This window comes from Sorex fumeus, unplaced genomic scaffold, assembly GCF_029834395.1.
Source record: "Sorex fumeus unplaced genomic scaffold, SorFum_2.1 ptg000008l, whole genome shotgun sequence".
Classification (NCBI taxonomy): Eukaryota; Metazoa; Chordata; class Mammalia; order Eulipotyphla; family Soricidae; genus Sorex; species Sorex fumeus.
The window spans coordinates 48,493,994-48,516,492 of record NW_026606065.1 but is presented as its reverse complement, the minus strand read 5'-3'; the positions used below and the strand labels follow the sequence as shown (position 1 = coordinate 48,516,492).

Below are 22,499 nucleotides of genomic sequence, written 5' to 3'. Positions count from 1 at the left end.
ATTCAATGAAAGGAATAACCTTCAATTTTTTTTTAAATGTGGTGTCAAACAGTGATAAAATTGTACAACTACATTCAGATAATACATTTAAATCAAATATATTAATTCTCTGTATTTGAAAATATATTTCTTTAAATGTGTCAAACATTAAAAGTTCCTCTGTATAGGGATCACTTCTCTAGGTTTTTTCCTTAAATAATCATGTAACTAAATTATAACAAAGTTCTCTTGTTTTTATAAACACCCACAGCACCATCTATAGGCAAAACTTAAGCATGTACTTCAATACAGTTCTATGTGCACAGAACACTACCATAATACATGGAAAGTCTTCAGAAGATTCTGAACCCGGGAAAGGCGAGACCAAAAATAAGTAGAAAGGATCAGAGAAGTAATATAGTAGTAGGCGCTTGCCTTGCACACAGCCAACCTGGGTTCAATCACCGGCACCATACTTCTGGGCCCTCCAGGAGTGATCCCTTAGCAGAGAGCCAGCAGAGGCCCTGAACACTGCTAGTGGGCCCTCAAATCAAAGTAAATAAAAATTTAAAGAATAAAATAAAAAGAATAGTCACCAAAGTGGACGCAGGCAGAAGTATTGCCACTTTGCAGTAAGCAAGAGATTTTCTTTTAATTAACCTTAAAATATTTGTAAATCTCTCCCCTTTCTAGTAACAACTTCCAGTATGTATGCCAGAATCAAAAATTGCTGACCACAGAGGAATGTATTTTCAAATTAACCATCATAACTACATCTGCTCCTCCTTAGCAAAATACACAGTTATGATGAAAACATACTTCCAACTGTAATTCTGTATACTTTCTCCTAAGTTCAGTGACTTCTTCTCCAGCTTGCATCTTCTTATATAAATCCAGTTCTGTGTCAAGCAATTCTTTCTGCATCTAAAAATAATTAACATCTTAAGTGATATTATTCTTCATTTACACAAAACTCATTACAATGAGCGTGTATACATTCCTGTTTAATCTATAGATTCCTTCTCTCTAGTACTTTCACCATAGCACTTCCTGTCTAATCCAAGGCTTCTTAAAATTTTCCCACTGTAACTACTTTTCATTAGGGATGTTTTTATATGGGGCTGGAGTGATAGTATAGCGAGTAGGGTCTGTGCCTTGCACATGGCCGATCCAGGTTCAATCCCCAATATCCCAAACAGCCTCACGAGCACCACCAGGAGTGATTCCTGAGTACAGAGTAAGATTCAGGATTTATTTGCATTCTTCAGAACCTTGAGTGGACTCAGTAGTCACAGAGATTGAACTAGAGTTGGCAGCATGCAAGGCATGTGCTCTAATTCCTGTACTATTTCTCTAGGTGCTAAGAAAAATTTTTGATATAGCCTAGCTTTTTAATCCTGCTACTGTTTAATGCATTCAAAAATAAAATTAGGGCCAGGGACACAGTTCAAAGGACTGGAGCACAAGTCTTACTTACATGCTCCAAGCCCTGAGTTCGTGCTCTGGATGGTTGGTGGCATTCAAGCAGAGAGTAGCCCTTGTTGGCCCTCAACTCTGCTAGACACAAACACTGAACCACTAGGCTCATAGAGATGTGCTGAGTGTAGATGGTAGCTATCCCTGGGTACTTGAGCACTATATGGGAGGACACTCCCCCCCCCCCCAACAAAATAAATGTTAAAATTAGAAAACCTACGGAATGAGCAAAGCAGGGGCATGAAATGCAAAACTGAATACACTGACAGCTACATAAAAGGGAAATAATATTATATAGTGAAACATACTGAGAGGTTGTGAAGAATGCAAATAAATCCTGAATTTTACAGTTACTTAGCTAGAAAAAGTACTAAAGTAGTAACTCAGGATCTATTTGGAAAGGATTACAGTACTACAAAAGAGTCAACTATAATGATATTAGTGGAAACCACACTGTTATTATGGGAAGAAAGATAAAATATGGGCTAAAAGCAAAAAGGACTGAAGAAACAAAATAGAAAATGTCTATTGTCCACTATAACAGAATAGTGAATAACTATTGCCTTACACATGGTCAACCCAGGTTCCATCCCCAGCATCCCATTTGGTCCCCATACACTGTCAATTGTGATCCCTGAGTTCAGAGCCAGAATTAAGTCCTGGACACAGCTAAATATGACCCAGAAACAAAAAAGAGAAAAAAGGAAAAGCACTAGGGTGTTAGACTACAACCAGAAGTATCAGTATAACATGTGATGGTTTTCTACAGAAACACAATAAGATGTATAAATTCCGTATTTTTTTTTTAAATCTAAAAAACATCTGAGGGGCTGGAGAGATAGCACAGCGGGTAGGGTTTTTGCCTTACATGCGGCCAACCCAAGTTCAATTCCCAACATCCCATATGGTCCCCTGAGCAACACCAGGAGTAACTCCTGAGTGCAGAGCCAAAAGTAACACCTGTACATCGCCAGGTGTGACCCAAAAAGCAAAAAAATTAAAATAAAATAAAAATTTAAAAAAAATCTGAAATTATCTTGTTCACTTATTTCTATCTAGCACTATAGCACTGTCCTACCGCTGTTCATCGATTTGCTCGAGCGGGCACCAGTAATGTCTGCATTGTGAGACTTGTTACTGTTTTTGGCATTTCGAATACACCATGGGGAGCTTGCCAGGCTCTGCCATGCGGGCAGGATACTCTCGGTAGCTTACCGGGATCTCCTACAGGGACAGAGTTATCAATCCTGGGTCAGCACATGCAAGGCAAACACCCGACCCGCTGTGCTATCGTTCCATGGGTTAATAAAATACTAGGATTCCCCCCTTTCAATTAATTCATTCTGTACAGCGCTATAAGAGTGCTAATTCTGTTTATTTACCTTTATTCCCAACTACTCAGAAAATAAATCCAAACTCTTTAAGCACTCAAATACATATAAATTTTCTTCTCAAGTTAATCTTTCCTGATAATTGTTAACTATCCTCCTAATTAACCTTCCAAACATAATCCAGAAGATTTAAATTACTAGTTTGTTTACTTATGTTTACTTATTAATGAAGAGGGGGGAAATGATAGCAAACAATGGTTAAATTTCAAGCTAATGTACTTAAAGAGAAACTACGTTCTAAGTTATGCAGTACTTTCATGTTTCTTAAAAACCAGTAATATGAATAGCAACACAAATGAAAATACCTGAGTCTTAGTTTTTATACTTTTAGTAAGACAGCGTCCAGGAGAAGCAGCTTTGACCTCGTCTTTCAACTTGGTAATATTTTTTGTCAAAACCTCTAAAGTTTTCATTATTTCAGCTTTATCTTCTGACTTCATTGCTTTGTTTTTCTCAAGTTTTGAGATTAACATCTGCCAAGAAGAAAGATACTTATTCCTACTATTTCTAACAAAACAATGTAAACACATAAAAAAATAACTTACCACTACTTTCACAGTACGTATTCATAATTAAGGCTTATAACCACTATATTGCCAGATTTGTAGGTAGATCTGCTAATGTCAGATATCTCAATTTAAGTCAACCTTTCTTCATTCAGAGCACACTAAGGTCTCTTTGAACACTAGTTCAAAGCCAACATTCGCTAGAAATTCAATCTATGAAAAGTTGTTAATTTCAAATAATACCAAAAGTTTTACTTTCTACCCCATTTACTGGAATCTAAGTATCCTCACTTCAAATACAGAAATACAGTCTACAATCAGAACTTTTATAGGGGAGTGTGTAAGGGGGTGGGGCACACTGGTGGTGCTCTGGGGTAATTCTTGGCTCTGCATTCAAGAATTACTTCTAGCGGTGCTCAGGGGATTACATGGGATGCCAGAGATCGTGGTCAGCCATGTGCAAAGCAAGCACCCTATCCGCTATACTATCTATCACTCTGGCCCTACAACCTAAGTCTTGGAATAATATTTATTTAAGAATTCATTTCACAAAGTGAGATATTTTAAAAAGAGAATATTTAGTTACTTTTGTCACAGAGACTTATAGCCAAATAGCCTAGAAAAGAGACACTGAGGCCATAGAGACCATATCGGGGTTAAGGTGCTTGCCTCGAAACCCAGTAACAGGCCCTCTGTAGTATTGCTAGGTGTAGCCCTAGAGGCCCCAAGCACAACCAGGATGGCCGGGGTTATCACTGGCACAAGCAGTACGTCATCCTTGGGTCCTCACAGAGAGCCTGCATAGCTGAGAAACACCTCTTGGGAGGTGCCCCCCAAATTTTAAGTTACAGGAAAAAAAAAGTAAAGATAACTTCAACATGAATCAGAAATAAGGTGACACGGAATATGTAGTACTGTAGCACTGTCCTCCAGCTGTTCATCGATTTGCTCCAGCAGGCACCAATAACGTCTCCATTGTGAGATTTGTTGTTACTGTTTTTGGCATATCAAATATGCCACGGGGAGCTTGCCATGCTCTGCTATGTGGGCGAATACCCTCAGTAGTTTGCTGGGCTCTCCGAGAGGGGCAGAGGCTGAACCTTGGTCTGCTGCGTGCAAGGCAAATGCCCTACCCTCTGTGCCATATTGCTCTAGCCCATGGAATATGTAAATCACAGTATTGTAAATCACAAAACTTTATAATATTCTGGGTCAAGATAGCTTCAATTTTTGATATAAAGCATTTTTTAGTATAAAGCACATCTCTTTATCAATAATTTCCAAGTTTAAGTTAGAAAAGATAGTTTCAACATTTTTAATTATCATAACCTTACTTCTATATTTAAGACCTAACACTAATGAAGTATCCAATCAGTGTAAAACTGAAGCCCTACACAAATAATGCAAGACATGAAATTTTTCATTTTCTAATAGTCACACATTAAAAAGGCAGGAAAAGTATAATTTCGTTTTATAACACATAAAACAAACAAGCAATATGTTCTATTTAATCTAATATATCTCGATATGTCACAATTGAGCAAGAACTAGTAAGATGCATTCCCTTTTCACGTCATATTACGTCTGTGAAATAGGATGTATGTCTTACTGTATTTGAGCATACCTCAATTTGAATTAGACTCATTTTAATGAGTCCTCCAACTGGAGGGTGTGCCTAACAGTTACAATAACAACAGCACAGGACTAGATGATCCTAAATCAATCTGGTAAATACTCCGGTGGAAGATCTGGTGTTGGAACACTGCATACACAGTATTGTAAATCATAGTGCTTCCAAAAAAAAAAAAAGTAAAATAAAGGCATAATTTAACACTAAAAAAGGGTGCCATTATGCCATCTGCAGAACAAACTACTGTGGAGTCATCTAGCTGAAGAAGTGCTTCTCTTCAAGTTAACAATCATGTTCTATTTATACTCCTCTAATCCCAAATCTAATAATATGTGCTCATCTCCAATATATTATCTACTGATAAATACATTATCATTGATATTCATTTTACCATTATGAACTCCACTGAAATATATTTCTGAGATCTATTTCCCATGATGGCTGATATATTGTAAAACAAATTAAGGTTATAACGGTTGTATGTTGCCACTCTAATATTTTACCTTCTGTGTTTCTATGTGCTTTTCTAAAATTTCTTGTTTCCTTTTCCTTACATCTTGCTGAAGTTTCAGTGCCTCCTGGAGAAAGAAATCAAAATGACGATAACTGCATTTCCATTCATTTTTTCAATCATTAATCAAGAGGAAAGAAGTATGTGTGAAGCCAGAGAGAAGGCAGAGGGGTGAGGGTGCATGGCTGCAAGCATGGAATCCCGGCTCATTCCCTGGAATCGTGGCCCCGTGTCTCACTGGCTACAGCACAGCAGCCCCGAGCACCACTTGGGTGGCCTGGGAGATACAGTTTCCCTCCCTTTGTTTCTGTGATCAGTAGAGGTCATACACACTTGCTTGCAGTGCACATCAGAGGTCACATTTGCTTATGATACTCACTGGGACTTACATACTTAGCTGCTGTGACTGAAGACCTGGACACTGTGCTGTGGACCAGACATCCCAAACAGCACAGCAGATGGGATTCCCCCTTAGGCATGTGGGCTGTGGCAGGGATGGAATCTATACCATCATGAACTTCATTCCTGTGGCCATCTACCACTGAATTATCCCAATGTCTCAATTATTAAGACACCTTTGAACTACAAAGAGCACTGAAAAATATACTCCGAAAGCATCCTATATACAACTGTAGCATACTAAGTGGACTTACCTGTTTTTTTTTCTGTGCTTCATTATTATCAATTGCAGAAGTGGAAATAAGTAAGTTTTTTTGTGCAGCCTTCAAAGCAGCGGGATTATACACTGTTTTTGTTAGGCCAGTAGATGTAGACAACACCTACCAATACAAATTCAATTTCTTAAAATATTTATCAAGCATTTACAATGTCCTAAATCCTGTTTTCAACAAAATTGAGAAAATGAACTCAATGTTTTATATATGTGTACCACTAAATCATATTTACAGCTTTCAAAGGAAAGATATGAATAAAGTTTTAAATTATCACCATATACCTACAGAAAAAACAAAAATACACAAAAGTTGTTATCATGACAAAAATTATTAAATACATTTATTATTGAAGCAGTAACCGTACATAAGAATACAGCAAATGACAAAACCAGATGCTGTCGCTCAACATTTAATAATATTTTCAATTCACAATTCTAAAATTGTTTGTACTGCTTCCTTCTCAATTACTACGCTTGTTAGCTTCTTTTTTAAAACAAGTTTAAACTCAGCATATTCAATGAAGACTTTTACAAACCATTATCATTTCTTTCTTCTTCTAAGGTCCTTCCATAAAATTTTGTTCCTTCAGTTATTAAGTATTTAGTTAAAATGATCTGATAACACGGTAATTTTCGTATCTCTTTCTGTCTACACAATAAGGGTCTTGAAACAGAAAACAAACCTCTCTTCTCATTGAGCATCTTCTAATAACTATACATGTTAAACTGAGAACCTAAGCTTATCTATCAAATAATTCAACTTGCTAGATGGGGTCTAAATGTCCTTACAATCCAAATAGTTCAGTTTAGGCTGAAGGACATCATTCATTGCTCTAACTTCAGTGCCTTTGGCAGTGTCACCATATAGTCAATACTTGCCAATTTTGCACTAAATTGTCTGAAGTGATGAGAAACTAAAATCAAATGTGAGAGATCAAATGGACAACTTTTCTGAAGCCAATTCAAGTAACAATTTTTAGGTAGGGCTGGCATAAAACAAGGCAGTAGAATACTTGCCTTTTATGTTTGGAGCCTTGGTTTGATCCCTAACCTATAACTATCCCATCACACTTAACTCACACACATGACCCCTTAAGAAAAGCAGTAAAGGGGCCTGGGCGAATAGTAAAGTGAGTGGGGCTTGCAGAGGCCAACGCAGCTGGTACTTCCCAGAACGCTTCCCAATTAGACTAGTTCCACAGAGCACAACTATTTTCTAAAAATAAAGGCCTCCAAGTAACAGTGTGGTGCCCTCTGCCCCCTCCTAAAAAGGTGAAACAACTTTATAAAGGGACACACAAGATAGTTTGATGAAGACAAATGCCAAATGAGTGCTTCATAAATTATTTTCTATATAAGTATTGCATAACAAGTTTAAAATTTAAAACCAAAAAAAAAAATTTCTGTACTCAAATAAATTGGAAACAATAATCATTATAACCATATTTTCTAATTTTGAAGTATCTTAAGGTGGCCAAATAGTATAAAATTTTAAAAATTAGTTATAAAGTATATATAATGCAATTATAAAATTAAGTCCTAGAGATGTAATGTACAGATGGTGATTATAGTGATACTGTATCATGTATTTATAAGTTGCTAAGAAACATGATCTTAAAATGATCCAATCACGAGAATAAAGAAGCTGTGGTATACATATGCAATTGAGTAGCTACTCTGGCCCAAAAAAAAAAAAAGAAGAAAAAAGATAAAATTATGCCATTCTGGACAAAAATGAGCAGAATTTGAGATTAAGACGATTTTACTCATATGTGAAATATAAGTAACTACACCAAACTGGCCAGAAACAAATAAACAAAAAACCTCCTAAACTTGGTACTAAATTTGGTGACCATTGTGGTGGTTACTAGAGGGAAAACGATGTGGGTTAGGAAGAACAGTAGAAGGATCTTCTTGATGGTCAGTGCAATAAACCTACCACTAAAATTCTGCAATGTTGTAAACTAGTAAGTCAAAGGACTAGAGAGATAGCTCAAAGGGCGAGAGCACATGTGGTACATACTGAGGCCCCAAAACTATCCTTGGTAACACAGATGGTCCTAATTTTCCTTTCTTATCATATACCTGTCAGATTTCACATAAAAACTCTGCTAAATTCAAAACTTGAGTTGAAAAGTAGAATCTGCTTATGGGGGCAAGAGATGTAGCTCAGTGTTAGAGTACATGTTCAATACAAATAACTTCCCAAAATGTTTAAATATCCGAAAGGTTACTTAGAACAGTGTCTCATTTTCCAGACCATGACCCACTTCTGAACTTCCTTTCTGTGGCTCCACCTTACTGTTTGACCACCCAGTATAGTATGGTGCCATACTCCGTAACCTCCCTTTTCCTGCCCCCTTATGTGAATTTCATCTTTGCCTCCTTTGAAATATCTTGGGGAACCCACACGAGGGGCCATTTAGCCCAGGTTGAGAAATGCAGAAATGATTGTGCTTCATTAGCAATGTAGTTAAGATTTGTTTAATGGGTCAAAGCCCCAAAGGGCTAGAATACGTATTTTGTATGCGGGGAAACAAAGGTTTGACCCCTGGTACTGCCTGCTTCCCCAAGTACCACAGGATGTGGCTCCTCAAAAAAAGATTTGTTCAACATTATACAGGATATAAGCTGTCAAATAATCAGCTGAAGTCTAAATGACATGCATATTCCTCAAACTTTACTATATACAAATTTCCTTTTAAAGATTCCATGGTACTTGGTCTGAGAGACAGCACTGCAGATAAAACCGCTTACATGTGACCAACCCTGGTTTGTTCTCTGGCACTACATACAATTCTCCAAGCACAACCAGGAATGATCCTTGAGCAGAGAACCAAGAGTAAACCTTGCACAATGGATATGGACCCCACACAAATGAAAAATAATAACAAAAACAAAAATTTCATGGTACAGATGCTAACAAATCATTAAGGGGATCAAGAAATATTTTTAAATTATAAAATAAAATACTGCTAAGCATCAATGCATCCTTCTAAATTTGATATGAGAAAATTGATACGATAAATGTAAGAACACTATTTAATCACTTTATCATGCTAGAACTTATAAGAGAGTTTTAGGGAAAATTAAACAAGATAAACTTAAAAAATAGTAGAATGGTTTAGGTGCTTGCCTTGCAATGGCCAATTCCAGTTCAATTCACAGCACTGCTTTTGGCCCCCGCAAGCACTACCAGGAGTGATTCCTGAGTAGAGAATCAAAGGTAAGCCCTGACCACCACTGAGCGTGGCCCAACTCTCCCCCACCCTCCCCCCAAAAAAACAAATTAATCAGGATGACATATAGAGATAGTCACCTTTAGTCTTCAAACTTTTCGACAGTTAGCAAAAGTGCTCAAACATTTCATTAATAACTATTCAAATAATACCTACTTACTAGTCACTGAAATAGCTTTATATTTAGTAATATCAAATCAGTTTCAAATTCCATGACTTTCAATTCTTTGACAAACTCTTAAATATGAATCACTAATGGGTCTCAATGACTTTGTAGGAAGGAAATCAAATTTTCTATTTGTGTACTTATTTGCTCTAACAAGGACAAAAGATACTCTGTAGGTGTTAGTTTCAAGCATTCTCCTGCCTTCAATTTAAAAATATTTGGGGGGCTGGGGAGATAGTACAAATACTCAATATGCATAATTTCATGCAAGAGGCCCAGCCCAGGTTCATAACCTGGCAGAGTTCCCAAACACTGCCAGGGAACAATCTCAGTACCCACAGATGTAGCCCCTGAACACTATAGCATGTGACCAAAAAAACTCACCATCCTCCCCCAAAAAGAGCATTTTTAAGTAAGATTTAATGATGGTGGGGCAGGAATACAGCAGTATTTACAGCAGTAAGGCACTTGCTTTCCACGTGGCAATCAGATTTAATCCCCAGTCCCCCATATGGTCCCCTGAGCACCACCAGAAGTGATTTCAGAATGCAGAGCCAGAAGTAACCCAGGTATGGTCCCAAAACCAAAATTTACTGATGGAAAACATTTTACTTTCCCTAAGACTTCTCAGAATCTTCTAAAGATTCTGTATCAAAACCATTAGACTTGGGGAACATAAACCAGAAACAACAAAGTAAAATAACATCTTATAAACAAACTGACTAAAAGTTATATACCTACATTCACTGAAACAGTTCTTAATATTTACCAAACAATTTTTCATAAATGACTTACTACTATTAGTCATTTTTTTCATAAATTTAGAGGTGACTGCCTACATGAATTTAAACAGTCAATTCCAACTCTCTACCCCTTTTAACTAAGGCTACATAAAAAAAGTATAAAAACTGTAGTATAGGGGCTGGAGTGATAGCACAGCGGGTAGGGTGTTTGCCTTGCATGTGGCCCGACCCAGGTTCGATTCCCAGCATCCCATATGGTCCCCCGAGCACGGCCAGGAGTAATTCCTGAGTGCATGAACCAGGAGTAACCCCTGTGCATCGCTGGGTGTGACCCAAAAAGCAAACAAATAAATATTAAAAAAAAAAAAAAACCTGTAGTACAGAAATAAAGGACTAGAGGGAAAAGCAATAATGAAAACAGCAACAAAACATCAAATAAATCCTTTAAAAATTATAACTAGTATATACTTCAATTTCAGAGCATAAATCTTGACATAAAACAGAATGCCATGTACCTAAAATTTCCAAAACTTTATAGTCCTATGCTAAGTGCAATACATCTTACGTTATTTTTTTATTCCTTAGTTATTATCAACCAAAAAAATCTAATGAAAGTATCTGAATATTCCTAAATTTAGAAGCATAAGCAACATGTTCATCAAAAAGGAGTCTATTATGGAAAAATATGGAGCTTATACAGAAGAGGTGTATAATCTTTTAAAGACTGACTAGAATTCAATTAGGCAGGAGGAAATGCACTTCAGGAAAATCACACATAAACACACACACAAACACATACACACACAACGCTGAAGCAGAAATAACAGAACTGGAATAATTAAGATATGATGAACTAGAAATCAAGCAATTTACCTGAGGAAATGAAAGTCCCCATAAGAAATTAACATTAAGATGTAGGATGGTGGCAGCATACACTGGGGGAGAAGGGAATGGGATAACAGCAATGTCACTGCAGGCAGAAGCAAGGGAACTGAAGGTGGTAGAAAGAGAAAGAAACTACAAATACAAGTAAATAAATGACTACAGCATTTAGGTTGCACAACTTGAAAAATGGTACCACTTCTAAAGGTGAGGGGATTCATTTATACGGGAAATAATGAGTCATTTTAGGATGTCATGCCTAAGGTATTAAGATGCCCAAGGAGTGTGTGTGTGTGTGGGGGGGGGGGGGGGAAGGATGAAACAAAATGAGACTCAGAATCAAATTTCTAGAAATGCCAAAGTTTAACACATTAAATAAGGAAAACACTATTCTAAAGAACAAAGGAAGAGAGCAGGTCCACTATCTCATGGGATCCCTAATTTACCAAGGCAGACAATTTCCTATATAATCTTCTCAATGGGAAGAATCACACATTAGAAATACAAGACACAGGAGCTGGAGCAATAGCATAGCAGGTAGGGCATTTGCCTTGCACGTAGCCGACCCGGGTCCGATTTCCAGCATCCCATATGGTCCCCTGAGCACCACCAGGGGTAATTCCTGAGTGCAGAGCCAGGAATAACCCCTGTGCATCGCCGGGTGTGACCCAAAAAGCATTAAAAAAAAGAAAGAAGAAATACAAGACACAGATTCCAGTCCTAACACAGCTCAAAATATAAATCAACTACAAGACTATTTTGGGGTCTTACTGCCTTAGAGTATCTAATCCTAAAATTTTAAGATCAAAGTATTCATTCACACATAAATAGACAAAAAGTACCAGTTAAGTTCATAAATAATCTAATCCGTATTTACCAATCATTTAAAAACAGAAATAAATGTATTGTCAGGCTATGCTGTAATAGGTGTTAGCAACATTTACATCCCACTTTTCTGGTCAGAAAACACTTGAATTGTTTTATTTAATCTTCACAAAATCCCATGAGAAAGACAATTATTACCATCACCATTTAACCAGTAACATGAAAAGTTCAGAAAGGTTAAAAATACTACCCACAGTCATGCAGTTAGTTAAGTGATGAGTCATAGCTAAAAGTCAAGTTAAATTCTAAATTCATGGCCTTTTCAATTAGGGCACTAAAGCTTTCCCATTAAATACACAACATCTTTACAAATACAATAAAATAAAAAACATAAGTATGAAGCACATGGAAAAACAGCAAGTGACAAGTATTAAAATGCTGAAGCAAAAAGAAAAAAGGTAGGCAGTATTTTTCTTTTTCAGCAAATGGAAAGCAATAAGGTAGGAACAAGAGATACAGATAATATTAAGAAGCAAAAGTTTAGAACTATGGAAAAAATTAAAAAATTAAGATGCCATCTGAAAACATTTATGAAGCCAAGACAAACACATCATGCTATTCTTCTTACCTTTTCAGTTGCTGAAACAGATGGCTTTGATACAAAACCCAACCTGTCCTTCACAGATAACTTAGTTACATTCTAAAAAAATTAAAATGGACATATTCAGTGTTTCCCCAAGCATGTATAAGTTCACTGGGATGTTGAACATTCTCATTCTACTAGCATGTAATACTGACACTGTAGATATAAATGTTAATCACAAGAACGAGCCTTTTCAAAGAAAATGTGTGTGAAAAGCAAACAGTATGCAATGTTACTCTATCATAAAATATTACAAAGTAAGGTAAGTTTGAATTAGGTTGCCAAGGTTCCTTCCATGACACAGAACCATAGATTTTTAGAATTCTATGTTGATAAGAAAGTTAGGACTTTACTAATACGATCTAATTATTTTACCTGCCTGTTCCTCATGTTATACCTCTTGGGTCAGGGAAATATATATATATACATATATATATATATATATATATATATATATATATATCTGACCTCAGGTTATACCTTTTGGGTCAGAGAAATGATTCCAACAGGGAGGCAACTCACACAGGTCAGGGAGACAAATAGCATGCACACTAGGGACCTCAAGTTCGACCTGACTCCTCAGCATCCACAACCAGCATGTGGGACCCTGGTGTCACTCAATACCACTAGACTCAAGCAATACCGCATCAGTGGGCCCAACCACTAAACCCTTATGTTGTGGGGCGCAAGTATCACCAAGAATAGTCCCTGATTTTCCAAGCAAAACTAGGAACACTCTATTAAAAATTAATAAAAGGAGAGCTGGAAAAGTATTACAGGAGATAGGGCAATTGCCTTGCATGAGGCCAACCCAGATCTGAGCCACAGCACCCCAATGGTCCCTAGCCCCATCAGGGGTGATCCCTGAGCACAGATCCAGAGTAAATCCTGAAAACTACTAGGTGTGGCCCCAAAATCATAATAATAATTAGAGCCTGAGTGATAGTATGGTAAGTAGAACGTTTGCCTTGCAAGCAGCGAACCTGGGTTTAATCCCCAGAATCCCTAAGTATCACTAGCAGTGATCTCTGACCATCACCAGGTGTTGCCCAAACACCAAAAAATACATATAAAAAATAATAAATTAATAATAATAAAGAGACAGGGGTTAATGTGCTTGTCTAGCACATGCCAAAAACAGGTTCGATCCCTAGAACTGAATATGGGTCTCCCAGCACAGCCTTGAGTGATCCTGAGCACTAATCTCCAAGCACCACTGGGAGTGGCCCTCCCTCCCCCCAAAAATACAATTTTTAACTGAGAACTATAAATAAAACTTCTTCTTTTCTTAAATATATTTCTTTTATAGCCAAGTGCACTTTATTTGGCAACAATTTGGGATAATAGGATTGGGATGAGTTTTTTTTTCCAGTAACTGATATTTTACCAGACTACATTTTGCAGCTTTTAAATAGAATCTCAGTATCTTAACTCCTCAGGAATTATCTAGAAGGACAATAAAATAAGATGGCACCCATCGGTTAAGTAGGACACCACATCCTCACTCTCACTCATATCAAATGCTGAAACAACCAGAGACAATGGAAAGCTAAATTTCAGAGACTGTGGGTACAGAATCAAGAAATTGCCACTCAAATGTGAAAGGGAGTGGGAAGGGAATAACATGGAGAAGTGTGTCTGAGAGTCAGGAATGAGGGATACAGGCTCTGAGAGTGCACTGTAAGTAATCTGAAATAGTAAAATTGAAGCACGTAAAAACCCGATAGATTAAATAAGTCTCCGAAAGCTTTCAGTTCAGTCTACTAAATAATTATCTCTGGAATAGAAATCAAGTTAAGTGAAAGATGATGGAGCAGTAAGATTTACTGATGACTGACCATCATTTTTCAGGCAGGTTTGCTGAAAAATCTCCTCATAAAGTGGAAGAGAATTCTTTTTCAAAAAATAAGTATTAGAGAAGAATTTACAATTTAAATACTATGAAAAACAGGACAAAAAAAAAGTATGACAATGGGAAAAAAAAAACCCTTACAAACTGATTTCAAGGATGTATACACTACTATATTTTTGTATAAAACTAGAATTTAAATCACCAAAACTAATATACTGAAAATCCTTCATACAAAAAGCTCAATAATAAGGCTTCATTTACCTGAGGAAGGTCTGAACTGGCACTCTGGGCTTCTGCTGGTTCAAGAGTACTTGAAGGTACTGGACCCAACCGCTCTTTGACTGACTGTTTCACAGCTGGTAAAATGGGCTGCTGGACTAAAGGCTGTATGACCTCAAAATAAGATTTGTTAAATAAGCTTATTAGTTCATAAGCATTTAAGTAATTTCATTACGTTTCTGTAAAATTGCCATGCAGAATTACATTGAAAGTGTAATTTATAATCACAATATGTTCACACACATATATATTTTGCATGAAATTATTTTTTAAATGAAACTGAAAGTGGAATCTATCCTTCACTCTCTTCTCTCCCTCTAATGAAAAGAAATAAACTGAGGGGGCAGGGAGCTGCTATATTACAGGTAATTAATGTAACAGAATTGACTGATTCACTAGTTAAAACAAAGAGGAAAGAGGAGAAGAAAAGCTTTCCAAGATGAACCCATAGCCTAAGTTTCTGGAATATGTATAGCAACAATGAACTAAGTGGACTCCTATCCACCAGGGACTTTTCTAGAAACTTCACATCACTATATCACTGTCATCCTGTTGTTCGTCGATTTGCTCGACCAGGCACCAGTAACGTCTCCATTCGTCCCAGCCCTGAGATTTTAGCAGCCTCTCCTTACTCGTCCTTCCCAATGGTGCCATATTGGAGGCTCTTTCAGGTCAGGGAAATGAGACCAGTTATTGTTATTGTTTTTGGCATATTGAATATGCCACAGGGAGCTTGCCAGTCTCTGCTGTGCAGGTGGGATACTCTCGGTAGCTTACTGAGCTCACTGAGAGAAACTATACATATATATTTTAATTGTCCAAACTAGGAATTAACTTCAGTACATAATGAGAGAACAGGTTAAAGGTAAAAGGTAAAGGCCCTCCCGTTGATCGTCGATTTGCTCGAGCGGGCCCAGTAACGTCTCCATTGGAGACTTTGTTGTTACTGTGTCTGGCATATCAAATACTCTCGGTAGCTTGCCGGGCTCTCCGAGAGGGGCGGAGGAATCAAACTCGGGTCGGCCATGTTGGCCGCTTGTAAGGCAAACACCCTACCGCTGTGCTATAAAGTTAAGAAACTTCCTCAAGTTGTACAATTAATGATAGAGAAAAGATCTTAACTAAAATCTACCTGACCTTGAGGCATGCTCACCTCCTCTCTCTCTCTCTCTCTCTCTCTCTCTCTCTCTCTCTCCCCTCTTCCAGCTCCCTCTCCTCTTCTCCCCTCTCCCCACTCTCCTCACTCTCCCCTCTCCTGCCATACCCCCTTCTGTAGGGTTGGGAGTTGGGCCACACCCAGTAGTACTCAGGTGACTGGTGCTGGTGACAGAATCCTGGTTGGTCGATGCAAGGCAAGCACCCTACCCACAGTATTACTGCATGGGTCCCCTAGAATTTTCAAAGTCATTAATTTCACGTAAATTTCTCTCTTACCTTTGGAGAAGAAGTTTGTAATTGCTGGGTGCTTCCTTCTCTGTGCCAATACACCTTAATAAAGCGATTATTTAGTACTGCCTCAGTACTAGATATTGCTTTCTTTGCTTCTTCATGTGTTGCAAATTGAATAAGGGCACCTTCAGGATCACCATTATAGGCAACCTATGGTTTAGAAATGAAATACAATGCATTTACAAACATATCTATTGCTTTATACAGTAAAATTCCTGACCTGAAATACTGGTTCTTCCAAGTATGAATCTATGTTTAAACTTATTTGTACGTATATTATAACACTCTACTTATCTACATAGGATACAGTTAACTGGGCATTATTCAGAGTAGACAAGACCCTCCTCTATAGAATACGTAGAAAATCTTAGTCAAGAATTGTGCATTACAGTATCAAAACCAAATTATTTTATGTAACAGTTCAAAGTGATAACTTTTTTAATCTCCAATACACTGAGAAATACTCATCAATGAGGGATATGATAATTTATATAACACATCAGGAAAAGGCAGTATAGCAATTGAAAAGAGGAAATTCTAACCACAGACTTTAAGAAAACTCCATACATAATATTTTCCAAGTTTGTAGGCTAGAGTTGTAGCTCGAAGGTAAAGTGTATGCTTTCCATGCACGGAGCACTGGATTTGATCCCCAGAATTGTCTCCTGCTCCCCCCCACATACACACACACACAAAAACCTACAAAATTTTTCTTCCTAATCTGTAATTCTCACATTTTCAAGACTAGAAGAGAGCTTAAGAAACTATAAGGATCTACTTAATAAAAGTCAACAATTATGATTTACAAATAAGGAAACTGATTCTAAAAAGTAAGTTGAGTATATGGACCTATTAAACTATTATGTAACAGATCCAACACATCTCAGTTGAAATTTTCTGTTCTTTCCGTAATAGCTGTGTTTTCCAAAAGTGTAGTATATAAACCACTGACAATTTATAGCAATAAAAACTGAGTATGAACCAAACTGACCTGAATTAAGCAACCCAGCTAAAACCCTGACTGTTATACCCATGGAAGATGAGAGAATTATTAGACCTTTCTGTGTTTCCACTTCCTAAATCCATAAAGAGAATAATAATACCCACTCTGCAGTATTGATTCATAAATCAGAATGATACAGCAAATATCTAATAATTATTCAATATAAGGATAGTTTTTGAGCATTTTACAATTGGAACTTGAATATATATTATAAATTAGGATGAGGTTAAGTTGATTTTCAAAAGCATATATTTTATATGCTTAGTTACACAAGTATGTCAGTATGCAGATATAGCAAAATGATCAGTAAAGATGACAGAACCTCATGAACAAAGAAATGCAAACTGAAACAACATATACTTTCATCTCAACTCTGAAAAATTGTTGTATCACTTCTAGGGCTTCAGATAGGACAAGGCCTATCACACAGCTAACTCTGGTTCCATCCCCAGTACCACATAGTTCCCTATGCAACACCAGGTGCAGTCCTGAAGGCCCCCAACACTGCTGGATTGTGTGGGTGGTCCTGTGCACCACAGAACCCAAGGAGCACCACATCCATAGGCCCTTGTAGTTGACAGTTGTTAAGAATCTTGAGGAAGAACCCCAGATCTCATGAGCAACTCTAGGGAGGTCGCAACACACACAAACTAAAAATTAAATTAAAATAAATTATGCCTGTATTCATCTTGAAGACTGTTCAAAAGTGAGAGGAAAAAATAAACTTAATTTTAATTCTGACTAATCGGTCAGAATGATTGACTGACTGAAATATTCCACTGAAATGATGTTTAGAAACTAATGAAACGAGGCCAGAGTGGGTAGAGTGCTTGCAAGGAGCTGACCTGGGTTCAATCTTCAGCACCATAGGTGGTCCCCCAAGCAACACCAAGAGAACCCTGAACACAGAGCCAGAAATCAAACCCTGAGCACTCTGGGTGTGCTTCCCCATCCCCCACGTCCGCCCTCAAAAGACAAACAAAAAACCCTAAGGAGAAAAAAAAGTACTAGATTATATTTTATCACTATCTTTTCTGTAATTTAATAACAATGACTTATGCAAAAAGTATTTAATAATATGACCAATCATAATTATAATAATGACATACAAAAAGTATCTTAATAATATGCCTTTTCTAAGTAAAAAGCATTCAATGACAAGTTTTGCTAAAAAACAAACCTTCATCTCGTGTTCAATTTTCCAACCACTGATGACTACCAAACTTATTTGGTATTTATTATCAAAAATAACCAATATCACACTGCTCTAGTGGTTTTCTTCGTACTACATTAAGATCCCTCCTAAAATAACTAGGTAAAGACAACAAATGATTTCTGGCTCTTACCTGTAAGTTCACCAAGGTCCCAAAGCGACTGAAATGTTCATTAAGTTTGCTGATATTATTTAATTCTGGAGGAACTTTCCGAAGTTCAAGTTTGGTATTATCATTTCCAAACTGAACCTTTTTCTGAAACCCTGGACTGTTTGTTCTATTAAAATTTGGTCTGTAGCAAAAAAACAAACAAAGAAACAAAAAAAAAACACCAAATAATATTTCCTTATAAATCCAAGTATTAAGTACAAAAGAATTAAGAGTCAAAACTTACTTAGGTTACTTTTTTTTTTCAAAACTGAAATTACTGGTTGGTAAATTAAAATTTTCTTCCAAAATTAGTTTTCAAATCAGTAGTGCAAGCATATTTTAAGAAGTCAACTAGCAGAGGTAAATTACTTTTCATTTCTGATTACCTCCTACTTAGAATATTAGCCAATCTGCACAGCCTTTATTCTTAATCATTTCTCAACTTAAGGAGAATTTTGTTGGAACTATACAGCACACATTTGACACTTGAATAAAAGGACAAAATGGTAGATTCATAAATGTTACACTGCTTCACAGGACTAAAGATAAAGCCAAAAATCATTACTGAAACAATGTTAAAGCTTCATAAGCATGATCATTATTTCCCTTCTCACAACTGCAAATTTAGAAAATTATCATCTCATAGACATTCTGATTCTTTATCCATCTCTCTGAAGTCTGGGGTCGGAGAGATAGTATAGGTAGGGTAGGGTGTTTGCCTTGCATGTAGTAGACCAGGGTTCGATTCCCTGGCATCCCATATGATCTCCCGAGCACTACCAGGAGTAATTCTTGAGTATAGGACCCAGGAGTAATCCCTGAGCATCACTGGGTATGGTCCAAAAACAAGCACACAAACAAAACAAAAATAAAAGCATCTCTCTGAACTCCTTCTTTGACATGCTGAATGCCTATCCAGAGCACTTTCTACCTCTTACAGGATTACAAACAAAATGGGCTGCCTCCCAGAGTTGAACACACACTTCCTGCCCTAATGATGGATCACAATCTTGATCATATTCAATGATAGCTAAATTCAACGTATTTTGCTTGGATGTCAAAGGATGTCCAAAGGCATCCTCTTTTTGGTGTTCTCTATCACACATAAAAAAAACAATTTGTACTTTAGTGGAAGTCAACAGAAAAATGTTAATTTTATTTTGAACAAGAATAGTGTACTTTCTTAACAGTGCAACTATTCTAAAAAGTACTACCCAAGAGCTAGAAAGATAACACATGGGTTAAGGGAACTGCCTTGAAAATGGTCAAGTTCAGGTTGTTCCCGGAGCAACACAAGCACAGCCCCATGAGCCGCCAGCACTGCCAGGTGGGCCAGGGAATGCCCGGCATCACAGGGCCTGAGCAGCATGGCATCCTCAGACTGCCTACACTGAACCACTTACCCTCTTGGCCAAGAATCACCGGGATGGCCCCCAAAGTCTCTTAAGCACCACTCCCCCCGCCCTGGCCCACATAAAACCACTGAACAATAAAAATTCTTCAATTTTTCCTGCCAGCTTACTTATCAAACCAAGTCTTCTTTGTAGAAACTCCAGACTCTCCAGAACCAATGGTTCTTTTTCTTGACTCTGAATCCACCACTATCCTCATACTGCTTTTATTAGGAGGCTTATCTGTTTGAAAACAAGGGGGGCAGGGCGAAGAAAACAGAGATTAATATTATATCATTACCTCCTTAAGTCGTATTGAAAACAAAATTTTAGGATTTTGTCCAAATATACATTTTAAAACTATATGTTTTATCATATATTTATACCATATATATCATTTTAAATGATATGTACATTTAAATATAACAGGCCAAGGGATTTTTTTTAACTCATTTCTGTGAAGAATCAGTAATTCCATGTTAAATTAAACTGCTTTGGGTAGAGATGGGGGGACCACACCAGCAACGCTGGCTCTGCACTCATGATTTTATTCCTGGTGGTGCTCAGGGGACCATACAGGATGCTGGGGATCAAATCTCAGTCAGCCGCAAGCAAGGCAAGTGCTTACTGGCTGTATGTCTTACCTGTTGCACTATCTCTTCAGCCCCAAATTAAACTCTACAAGCCCATGACATTCTTCCCATCTGTCATCGTCCTCTTCAGAAATACACAAACAAATCATCTTCAACTCTGAGCTCATAGTTTAAAAAATAAATGTACAACCTAAAGATATAAATTTTAACACTAATATCTAATAAAATTTTAGAAATGAGATGATAAAGTGAGGGACTTTATAAACATAATTGAAAGTATACTTGATATTAGGGTCCAGAGTGATAATACAGTGTGTATGCCTTGCACGTGGCTAACCCGGATTCAATCCTAGGCATCACATATGGTACCCTGAACATTGCCAGGAGTGATTTCTGAGTGCAAAGCCAGGGGTATCCCCTAAGTACTGCCTGGCATGGTCCAAAAAAACAAAAACAAAGAAGAAAAAGTTAAGTATATTTGATTATAAAAACTAAATATTCGAGTACAAGAGAACAGAAATATCTATTTTTCAGTTGATGAAATTTTGATGTACATTGTACATTTCACCAAACCTGTTTATTTAATGTTAATCTCAAATGATAAGAAAGTTAAAAATATTTGTTCATATGGAAACACTAATGCAAACAATCCATACAGAAAAAATTCAACTTATAATTTTTTTTAAATTAAACAAATTAGTTGGATTAATCCTATTCTTGGTATTTACAAACAACTACCTAAATGAATTTAGGATATGCCTCAGCACTATTTCTTTGTTATTATTTTTGTTGTTTGGTTTCTGGGTCATAACAGAAAACAAAAAAAAAAAATTTAACACGTCAAGAAATCAAATACAAAATGTCTATCAAGCACAAGTCTATACACCTCATTTTATTATTCAAACTTGGGAAGAATCTACTTTTATTAATGAAATTATTACTTCAAGGAGTTTAACTGAACCAAATTATGCCTGCAAGTAAAGTTACCTGAGAAATATATGCTTTCCCGTGGATAAAAGTGTGCATAACAAATACCAAACAAAGGGAAGGAGACATTTTGTCTCAAGAGTGACAAAAGGATCTAATAAACATATTTACCATCTTCCAATTATGGGTTGTGTGTAAATGTTTTGCTATTCCTGATATTATGAAAATGTTAAGAAGAAAAGATGAATCACAGTACCTCTGGGTGGCAAATCCATATCCCCTGATGTCAGTCCTATCAAGTTAGGCCTTTGTGCATGCACTCTGTGTCTATACATAGGTCTGGAAGTGTTTGTTATGCTTGGGGCTTCAGGATTATAGCCATCAGTGTCATATGTATCTGGTAATACAAAAACTGTAATTAAAAAACAATTATAGAAGTCCACTTAATAATATTTTCGTTTCAAATAGAAAAAGTACACATGTATGTAACATTCTGCTAATATTTAACAGGGCTTATATACTAAATATATAAAAATTAAAACTGTCTTATAAATTAAAACTTCATTGAGACAACTTAATTTAAAACAACATTTACTATATAATCACCATTTCTACATATTGTCATTTAAATGAGAAAAAACTGATAGAGCTCTAGGCATTTAATTGCTCAAATACAATTCTGTTCTAAAGCTAAATTTCACTGAAAGTACATAGAGGGCCAAAACTGCACCTGCAGTGAAAAGAGAAGGTGGAGCAGGAGGAGGCTGGTGATGGATGCCAGTTGTTACTACAGTAGGAACAGAGCTGGTGGCAGAATTTGGGGGAGCATCCATGCCAGATGGCTGCAAAGGAGGAAGTGGTGGTGGTGGTCCTGTCAAAACCAAAGAATAAGAAACATCATCTGAAAGCAAACAAATAAAAAAAGGTTATTGTACATCCCAACACAATATTCTCATTTATCAAACCACAATATCTAT

General features: G+C 36.9%; 1 protein-coding gene across 12 annotated transcripts in view; it reads right to left on the bottom strand.

Moving 5' to 3' along the window:
• The window catches only part of RBM26 (RNA binding motif protein 26), a 93,242-nt gene that overhangs the window by 30,854 nt on the left and 39,889 nt on the right, over window positions 1-22,499 (bottom strand). For 6 of the 12 annotated variants that reach the window (XM_056110053.1, XM_056110054.1, XM_056110055.1 and 3 more), the window contains exons 8-18: window positions 22,253-22,423; window positions 21,779-21,934; window positions 20,134-20,245; window positions 18,594-18,753; window positions 16,230-16,394; window positions 14,778-14,909; window positions 12,650-12,721; window positions 6,147-6,272; window positions 5,486-5,560; window positions 3,152-3,319; window positions 799-903 (exon numbers count right to left, since the gene is read on the bottom strand). In XM_056110053.1, the coding sequence (XP_055966028.1) occupies window positions 799-903; window positions 3,152-3,319; window positions 5,486-5,560; window positions 6,147-6,272; window positions 12,650-12,721; window positions 14,778-14,909; window positions 16,230-16,394; window positions 18,594-18,753; window positions 20,134-20,245; window positions 21,779-21,934; window positions 22,253-22,423 (1,442 nt within the window). The remainder of the gene's footprint in view (window positions 1-798; window positions 904-3,151; window positions 3,320-5,485; window positions 5,561-6,146; window positions 6,273-12,649; window positions 12,722-14,777; window positions 14,910-16,229; window positions 16,395-18,593; window positions 18,754-20,133; window positions 20,246-21,778; window positions 21,935-22,252; window positions 22,424-22,499) is intronic. The other 6 variants (XM_056110058.1, XM_056110059.1, XM_056110061.1 and 3 more) reach the window with 6 other exon arrangements.